The 10,202-nt window shown below is 44.1% G+C and overlaps 1 protein-coding gene across 1 annotated transcript; it reads right to left on the bottom strand.

Moving 5' to 3' along the window:
- Nucleotides 1-5,406: 5,406 nt before the first annotated feature.
- On the bottom strand, nucleotides 5,407-7,676 carry CCR75_003021 (uncharacterized protein). The gene is made up of 7 exons (XM_067961118.1): nucleotides 7,496-7,676; nucleotides 7,366-7,424; nucleotides 7,143-7,300; nucleotides 6,840-7,080; nucleotides 6,552-6,781; nucleotides 6,315-6,468; nucleotides 5,407-6,245 (listed from the first exon to the last, which is right to left on the bottom strand). Exons 1-7 carry the CDS (start codon nucleotides 7,615-7,617, stop codon nucleotides 6,181-6,183), a joined length of 1,029 nt encoding a protein of 342 aa, XP_067823137.1. The 5' UTR covers nucleotides 7,618-7,676; the 3' UTR covers nucleotides 5,407-6,180.
- Nucleotides 7,677-10,202: the final 2,526 nt, after the last annotated feature.

Raw genomic sequence — 10,202 nt, 5'->3', positions numbered from 1 at the left:
ATGAAATTGAACCTATGGAGGTTGATCAGACTAACGGTGATCAAATAGTCTCGCCTCCTCAAGAATTAACGTCGTTGGGTACACGTCTAGAGAATGGACATGAAGATGATATTGCTTTCGATATCGATGACGTGTACATGGAGCCAGCTAATTGAGGATGATATTCAGGCCATTGTGCCCAGGGAGGGATGGACTAATCTCGATGACAGTCTAGAGACACATTCATCTCGTGTTAGTGGACACAATAACCCTCTCGCAATATCTCCTCCAAGTACAGACTCACAAGCTTTGGTTCCGGTCGGGATGTCAGATGCTATTGTTTCGTCACGAGGAGATGAACCTGTAGAACGTGCCTCAAAACGATATCGTATTGAATATGATCAAGCTAATGCGGCATTTGAAACCCCATCAACGTACCAAGATGCTGTGAAGTCTCCACAAAGTATGATGTGGAAAGAAGCGATAGAAGCCGAACTGAAGGCACTAGATAGCAAAAAGACGTGGAGTCCCGTGGACAATTTGTTAAACAAGAAGGTAATTGGAACTAAGTGGGTGTTCGCCATCAAGCGAAATGAAAATGGTGATGTTGAGCGATATAAGGCTCGGCTTGTGGCATTAGGTTATCGTCAGACCTATGGAATTGATTACTGGCAACATACCGCGAAACACACGAATTGAATTCATGTTCGCAACCGGAGAATACGTGTCGTGATGGCTATATTCCAATATGATGTCGATACAGCATTTATCAATGGTGTTCTCGAAGAAGAGGTGTTTCTTAATACACCCGAGGGCGTTAAAATGAAATCGAGTCAAGTGCTGAAGCTAAATCGAAGCCTGTATGGACTTAAACAAGCTGCTGCAACATGGTTTAAGACTATTTCAGGCGTTTTCAAGAGCATGGGATTTGTGGCGTGCGTTTCGGATCCGTGTGTATTTGTTCGTCGATTTGACAATTTTTCATGGACTTACGTGACGTTATATGTCGATGACATGCTCATTGGTGGCATTTCGTACGACTCAATTAAGCAAGTTGCTGATGAATTGTCTACTAAATTTCAGCTCAAGAGACTGGGTAAAGTGCGATTTGTTCTGGGCATCGAAGTTGACTACAAGATGGAGGAGAAACGACTCAAGATCTGTCAAAGCGCGTGGATAGCAAGAATGGTTGAAAAATTCAATCAAGATAATGCTAGGCCGGTGTATAATCCGGGTATGGAAGACCAGAACATGATAAGTGTGAAGTGATGGACCCAAAAATGAAAAATCGTCCGTATCGTTCATTGGTGGGTTCACTTCTCTACGTGGCAACCGGCACAAGACCCGATATTGCATTCGCGGTGTGTCAATTGAGTCGACACTTAGAAAAACCAAGTGAAGAACATTGGAATGCAGCTATCCGAGTGCTGCGTTATTTAAAGTCAACCGCTATGGATGGAATCTGCTATCGGAGCAAGTCACGCGAACTGCAGTTGAGTGCATTTAGTGACGCTGATTGGGGCAGTAACAAGGACAAATGACGCTCAACATCAGGTGTGATGGTGATGGTCAACGGATCACCCGTGATTTTTTTTCAAGTCAAAAATGCAAAACAGTGTGTCGCTAAGCACTGCCGAAGCCGAATATGTGGCTTTATCATTGTGTATACAAGAAGTATTGTGGACTAAATCGCTATTGCTGGAGATGAAGGTCAAGATTAATGGTCCAGTAATGGTGTACGAGGACAATCAAAGTGTGATTGCTATCGCGAAAAATGAAGGATATCAAAGTCGTGCGAAGCACATTGATATACGCTATCATTTTGTCCGTGATCAAGTCAAAAACAAGGTAATACAGCTGGAGTATATTAAAACCAAGTTACAGCTCGCTGATTTCCTGACCAAGACAATTTCGACAACGAAGTTTCAATTTCTCGTGGCCAAGACCAATATTAGAAACTTCTCGTCGAGGAGGAGTGTTGAAGGTGGAACATCAGGCGACGGTTCGTTGTCGTGCTGATGTGGCGGTTACTGTCGTGAATGACACAAGAAGAAGAGCAAGCGAAGCTGTTACATTTAAGTACGTAACATGTATGAGGGTTTTATAAGAACGAATTTACTTTTCCATTTTCCCTACACGAAGACATTCTTACGCAGTGTGTTGTCATACCCCAACAGGTATCACATGACAGTAAAACATTATACAAATCTACCCAGATTGAGCACCGTGCCTTCCTCAATTGTAGCCACTATCACTGCATAAAGCAAGGGCTAAGTTTAGCTTTCAACATAATCTTTGATATGCGGGATAGTTCCTGACAATCCGCAAGTTTTTTAAGAAGTTCAGCAAACATTAAATTTGTTAGGATTTAGCCAGGGCACAAGCTTAAAGACGAACATTGTGACATAATAAATTATGAAAATTGCTAAATTCACACCCTTTTTCGTTAAATTGACACCTTTTTTTATTTTGAGTTTGAAGTGCGAGGGAGGCGGCTGGGGCTAATTATAGCGTAATACGTTGTCTTAATGTATGCAGGAGTTATTGGTCGCATGATTATTCTTAAGGGTGACATGGGGGGTAACAACACCATTGCTGAGGTAAAGTCGGATAGCCATCATACCAATACTAATCACTTTGCGCTTACTGTAACGGGTGTATCGTTACATGAAATTAACACTTAAAGGTTGTTAATTAATATATAATCTAAGAGGTAGATAATATTTGGAGAATATTACTATACATGGTAATATTCTAAAGGCTTATCCAATGGTAGATATAGACCATTATATCTACTTTCTTCGCGGTTCAGTCAGCGCTGGACGCGCGCAAAGAGAAAGACAGATAAGACTTTTAGTACATATTTTGTAAAAGTTTATAATTAAGTTAGTTTTAAGTAGGTAGACAAGAAGAACTTAATTATATTGATACAGTTTTTAATTAACCCTCTTTAAAGCAAGTGTTTTAAAGAAAAGACTTCTTCTGCACGTACTAGTGTACGTGAAGTGACGTGAGGCACCACTCGCACTGAGGCAGTGCGAAGTGGACTTGTACTAGAGCAGTACAGGTCTGCAGTAGCCCGTTACACCTGGTAGCACTTTGTAGTCCGTCCAAGGACCACAGTTCCAATCATCTAACATGAACATGTTAGATGAAATGAAAATACGCATCACGTTTCGCGTGATAGCTACTCCTTTCTAAGTGACATAGAAAGGAGTGCGGTCGAACGAATGAGTTCGAGCGTAGGGAACGATGCCATCTTGGCCATGCTGTCCGATTTCGGACAGAGATGCCCTCCATTCAGCCATCGCCAAGTCCATACAACATGAACTTGACGAGGCGAAGGAGAAGGTAGCCTTGCTTAATCAGCAAGACTCTCAACACGCAGAAGTTGAGGTTGATGAGGTATCCCTCATCACCTGGTGCAGAGACACATAATAATTGTGTGTCTGAAGCAACATTAGTCAAGAGATTTGCAAATCTCTTGAAATCGCTGGATCAGTAGGGCGTTGCGCCCCTACTGACCCCGACCGTTTTTTGGCGGTCCGTCTCGCTGTCGCGATTTCGCAACAATGTCGGACCCGCGACCATTGCACTTTTTAGCATTCGGTCCAAAATTACGTTCAGTACCTTTCGGTACTAAGCATGGGGCACTACACTCATGAGCGTAGTGTCCTGACTTTTGGCAGCGATGGCATTTCTGCGAACGCTTAGTGCTCGAAAAGCGAGGTCTCTCGCTTTCGACGTAAGAGAGGTCCATATGTTCTGGACCTCCAGACTCGTGTCGTCTTGGAGGACGATACGATGACGAACTAGCTTGGGCCTATCTCAAGCTAAAGTCCTCCTGTTCCGCAACGGATATTGCTTCTTCAAGCGTATCCAGTTCCAAGCGGAACAGGTGGGTCTTTACGGGACCATCCGTAAGGCCTTGCATGAACACCGTAATCAGCGTGTGTTCATGGACTGGGTTACTTGTAATACAACTCGCTAAGAGTCGTATGTACTGGGCATATACGTGAACATCACGCTTGCCTTGTTTGAGTTTTAGAAGCTCTGATCGAGCACTGAACTCAGCATTAGGCGGTTCAAACGTCTGTTTGAGCCGGGCTTTAAAAGCCTCTAGCGACCATAAGACATATGGGTCGCGCAACTTTAGGCCTAGTGCCCAAGTTTTGGCACGACCTGCCAAGTTTGATTGGGCTAATGCGACTTGCATTTGCTCGTCGATAATGTGACGTCGTCCAACTCGACAAACCATCTTAAGAGGGAGTCTTCTTCGACTCCCCTATACTTAGAGATATCAATCTTTAGGGTTTCAGGACGACGCGTATGCGTCATCCCAGGTACAGGGGTCTGTACTTGCTGTAACCTCAACAGTTCTGCCTGTTGAGAGCCTTGCTGATTCAGCAAGGCTACCTTCTCCTTCATCTCGTCAAGTTCATGTTGTATGAACTTGGCGATTGCTGAATGGAGGGCTTCTCTGTCCAAACCGGACAGCATGGCCAAGATGGCATCGGTTCCTACGGTCGAACTCATTCGTTCGACCGCACTTCTTTCTATGTCACTTAGAAAGGAGTAGCTATCACGCGAAACGTGATGCGTATTCCCACTATCATCTGACATGTTCATCTTAGATGAAGGAAATGTGGTCCTTGGACGGACTACAAAGTGCTACCAGTTGTAACGGGGCACTACGACTTGTACTGCTTCAGCACAAGTCCACTTCGCACTGCTTCAGTTGCGAGTGGTGCCTTACGTCACTTCAAGTACACTAGTACGTGCAGAGGAAGACTTCTCTTTAAGACAACTACCTTAAAGAGGACCAAATGAAAATTGTATTAGTATAATTAAGTTTCTCTTCTTTCTATCTGTTAATGCTAACTTAATAATAAACTAATACTAAACATGCAACTGAAATCTTATCTGTCTCTCTCTCTTTGTTTACGTTTACAGCTGATTAGTCTGCGGGATAAATAGATATAACGGCTTATACCTATTTATTGATATGATTTCCGAGCATTACTATATAAAGTAATATTCTCCAAATATTATCTACCTTCTAGATAATATATTAATTAACAACCTACCCCGTTACAGAGCGCGTCCAGAGCTGACTGGACCGCGGAGAACGTAGATATAATGGTCTATATCTACCAATGGATAAGGTTTCCGAATATTACCATGTAAAGTAATATTCTCCAAATATTATCTACCTTTTAGATAATATATTAATTAACAACCTTTTAGTGTTGCTTCATGTAACGATACACCCCTTACAACTACATATAAAGCAATTACTGCGGTACAGAAGTACATAAAAATTATATACCTTGCTGGAAGGAGCGGAATCACTGCTCGTGGGAGCAAGGTTTTCTATTTTGAAGGAGCAGTGGATGCAAACAAAAGGCACAGGATGCCAGCAATTTATGTCGAAGTCAAAGATCGTATGATTCCACAATCAAAACTTTTGCATTCAGTTGCCCTCCCCACGAAAAAATCAACGTTTCGATGAAATGACTAATTAATGTTAATGCCGCCCACAATATCAAACCAATCGAAGTTATATCGAAACCTCGATGTCAGCTGCAAATTCCGGTGAATACGTCGTTGAATGCCATTACGGCTGATACATTTCGACGAAAAATGATGTAATTCGCGGAGCATGAATACGAAAAATGTAGGACATCATTGTCAGCGATGCAGTTTGATGGAGCCACAGCTCGACTTGACATTAAATAATGCTGTAGAATCAGATATTTTGGCATAAGATCCAATACCTGCAACGATAACAATAGTACCCTTCCTTCCCATGTGTGTCTTCCAGCAAGTTATGCCAGCCTATGAACGATGCTACAAGAAGTTTGCTCCAAATTATGTCAACTCAAAAACGAGATAGTGCTTAGATGCACGTGAATCATTACATTTTAAAGCATTGCGATTTCCCATCAGTACCGTCTATAAATGCAGATGTCTTTTTTGCTCTCACCTGCACAATATTGTACACTTGGAAGAGCAGCTGACAAATTCCTAATGCGCATCTGTAGATATCCATACTAATTGAACTGATAAAAGGCATTTCATTCAACTGCATCTTCATTTGCGGAACATGCTAGACTTGAGGTCCAAATTCGTAAATCTTTATACCCATTTTGCACAATTTCTCCGTGTACAATTTCTAGCTCTTGGCAGCGTGTCTGCCGTCTATTCCATCTTGTCCAAGCGTACCTCAATCATTCGACCTTCTACTTCCAGTCCATTAAGTTGTTCTGAAAATATATAAATCGTCGTGCAATCAATACATAACAAGAACAACAGACAAGGACAGCAATACTAACCGATAGCTTGACAAGCATCCGCAGCATTTGTAAATCGGATTATACCAAACCCACGCGAGCGTCCATCTGAGTATTCCGCGATGTCAGCGCGCTCGACATCACCCACAGTACGGAACAAGTCCTTGAGCTGCTGCCAATTCGTGTCCCAAGGCAGCTACAACCGAAAGCAAAGTATGATTAATAAATTCGATCGATTTGGCATAATTGTTTTTAAATTGCAAATGGACGTAGACTCACATTGCCGACATATAGCTGACGACCATCACCATTAACGCGAGGAGGAGCAGAAGCGCGTTTGACAAACTTGGAAATGCTGCCACCCTCGGGTTCCCGATCCTCGCGAACGAAGATGAGGCGGCCTTCTAACTCGGTATTGTTTAACTCCGAGATGGCTAAAGCGGCCTCCTCCTCCGTTGAGTACTCGACCAGACCGCAACCCTTCGAGCGACCATTTGATAGCTCCAGCACTGCCAACGTAGGTCAGCAAATCTGTGCGGTATGCTTCAACTCTTAGACACAACCTACCGTCAGCGTGTACCACCGTGCCCACTTGCTTCATGTGGTCTTTCAGCTCCTGCCACTTGACAGTCCACGACAAATTACCGACGTACACACGCAAGCCGCGCTTGGGTTTGACAGCTGAGACGGACTGCGACTCGCGGTCCTCACGAACAAAGATCTTGCGCCCGCCCAGCTCTGTATCATTGAGCGAAGCAATTGCGTTTTGCGCCGCTTCCTCCGTCGCATACGTGACTACACCACAGCCCTACAAGTCACAGTGCCATCTCAGTACCGCCGTCTAGCAAGATAGCGTCCTTTACATTGCACCTTGGAGCGTCCGTTCCACTCCAATATTGTAGCAATTTCTACAGATCCTGCTGCTTCCATGTGGTCCTTTAAGTCCTGCCACTTGACACTCCAGGACAAGTTGCCCACGTAGACACGACAACTCGAGGGCGCCTTCTGATCCATCTCCTCGTCGTCGTCTACACAACTCAAAACGTTTCTCAAACTTCCCCCCATCGACTGTACGCCCTCTGCTTCACCGTACCGTGATGACCATGTTTAGACTGGTATGGATTTGACTGCGCGATACGATCGGCGCGTTTCCTGTAAACAGCGCGGTATCCATCAGCCCCCATTTGTTGTTTTTGATCATAGAGTTACGCCACGTAGCCTACGTGCTTTTGGCCTTTCCGACTGGAAAGTCTTTATTCTCAGCAGCAGTTGCTTCCGCTTGGCGCTCGTGCACAATCTGGTCCAGCGACATGTTAAGCTTCTTCTCCGTGTCTTCTAACGTCATTGCTACAATCTTATTGCAAATTGGTCGCGATCGATGGATTTGGCCGACCTTCGACAAACCAGAGCCCGGTAGGTGCCATTATTTTGGTACACGGTTCAAAAAAAAAAACGGCACTGGCATGAATCAGTAAAAATACTAACACAAAGAATTGTTGTGTATACAAGGATCGACTAGGCGCGCCTGCTTAAGCGCAAGAACTTTTTGTTCCTTTATAACTGAAAGTTGTTGTAACGGGGCACCCTTTGCTAGTCCTGATAACAGTACTAGTCAACCTACACTGATTATAGTGATGGTGGGGCGCCTCGACTGTAACGGGGTGTATCGTTACATGAAATTAACACTTAAAGGTTGTTAATTAATATATTGTCTAAAGGTAGATAATATTTGGAGAGTATTACTTTACATGGTAATATTCTAAAAGCTTAATCATTGGTAGATAAAGACCATTATATCCACTTTCTCCGCAGTCCAGTCAGCGCTGGACGCGCGCAAAGAGAGAGACGGATACGACTTTATAATCAAGTCAGTATTAAATAGATAGAAACAGAAGAACTTAATTATATTAAATACAGTTTTCTTTCAACCCTCTTTAATGCAAGTGTTTTAAAGAGAGTCTTCTTCTGCACGTACTAGTGTACGTGACGTGACGTGAGGCACCACTCGCACTGAAATAGTGCGAAGTGGACTTGTACTGAAGCAGTACAAGTCGGCAGTGCCCCGTTTCACCTGGTAACACTTTGTAGTCCGTCCAAGGATCACAGTTCCATCATCTAACATGGACACGTTAGATGATAATGGAAATACGCATCACGTTTCGCGTGATAGCTACTCCTTTCTAAGTGACATAGAGAGGAGTGCGGTCGAACGAATGAATTCGACCGTAAGGAACGATGCCGTCTTGGCCATGCTGTCCGGTTTTGACAGATATGCACTCCATTCAGCCATCGTCAAGTTCATACAACATGAACTTGACGAGGCGAAGGAGAAGGTAGCCTTGCTTAATCAGCAAGGCTCTCAACAGGCAGAACTGTTGAGGTTACAACATGTACACACCCCTGTACTTGGGATGACGCACACGCGTCGTCCCGAAACCTTAAAGACTGACATCTGTAAGTATAGGAGAGTCGAGAAGACTCCCTCTTAAGATGGTTTGTCGAGTTGGACGATGCCATAAGGGCTTGTCACATCGTTGACAAGCTTTTGCAAGTCGAATTTGCTCAGTCAAATTTGGCAGGTCGTGTCAAAACTTGGGCACTGGGCCTTAAGTTGCGCGACCCATATGTCTTATGGTCGCTAGAGGCTTTTAAAGCCCGGCTCAAACAGACGTTTGAACCGCCTAGGGCTGAGTTCAGAGCTCGATCGTGCGTGTGGGTGTACTACGAGTGAGTGCGATGGCATCACTTGTGGTACGGTCGTTAGTACGACTGCACAAGATCACAGTGTGATTACTAATCAACCTGTGGAGTCAGCTGTCGGCGGCTGTGCTAATGCACAGGTAGCGCCGAAGGTCCACCACTCGAAGAAGTCGAGTGGATTGAGACATGAATGTACATCTAGCGGGCGACATTCAAAGAATATACCGGTTGTCCAAAATGGACAACACGATGATCCTAGGTCGAGTAGGGAGTCGATCGTAGAGGACCCGACTGTGATAGCGCAATCACAGTCGGAACGCGTTGAGGGAATAAGTCCCCACGTACTTGAGTAGAAATCTCCTCAAATAGTTAATGCTGAAGTGACTAGACTTCAGCATTCCGAGGGATTGATCCCTCGGCAGCCTGTGGATTAATCCCAGGAAGAAACCGAGACATTGAATGCCTTAGTTAGTGACGAATCAAGAGTAGGCGCTTATACTTTTGATCTGTATGCGCCTCCGAAGTCAACTTTGGATATAATTCAATTACCAACCCTAGAACCTAAACGGTTCTTGAAAGATCTGCATAGTGGTACAATCACGCAGATCTGCGTACTCGTCACAGAGGACGAATACGTAACCGATATTACGTCAGCGGTAATTTTTGCAGAGAACGACCGGTTTCTCGGCAGCTCATCGATGGACGAAAGTGTCCTCGATGTGAAGACTCGGATTGAGAGATATACTACTCAATCCTAGGAGTCACTTAAGACAAATCCTTTAAACAAGATGTAACGGGCTAAAGTTACCCTAATGTAACACAGTCCCCGTTATGTACACTTAGTGTACTTACGGGGATGGTCAATTACTAAATTATAGTAATAAGACCCAACACTCGGGTGTGGTGCACATTTGTGACCAACCCTTGTGTATGTGATGCACATGGGTGCATTCACATTAAGAGGAATGACGGCTAGCGTCATCCGTTACGCAAAGGTATCTAGAAAGATACGCTCGAAATACATTTAAGCGTTATCTACAGAGATGACATTTTAATTAGTAAAAATAGGTATTTATATTTAATACGATTACATATAAATCAGTCTGAAAACTACTTCCTACTTGGTAAGTGCGCACGAGGAGCATGATTTCCGCTCCCGTGACGACACTTAACCAGAGTAAACAGTGCGTTGGGTGAGGTCGCTAACGCGCCCACCACAACTACCTCACT

Source organism: Bremia lactucae (genome assembly GCF_004359215.1).
Source record: "Bremia lactucae strain SF5 chromosome Unknown BlacSF5_NotPlaced_17_SHOA01000003.1_2250557bp, whole genome shotgun sequence".
Classification (NCBI taxonomy): Eukaryota; Oomycota; class Peronosporomycetes; order Peronosporales; family Peronosporaceae; genus Bremia; species Bremia lactucae.
The sequence above is the reverse complement of the archived record's forward strand: the minus strand, read 5'-3'. Positions and strand labels throughout refer to the sequence as shown.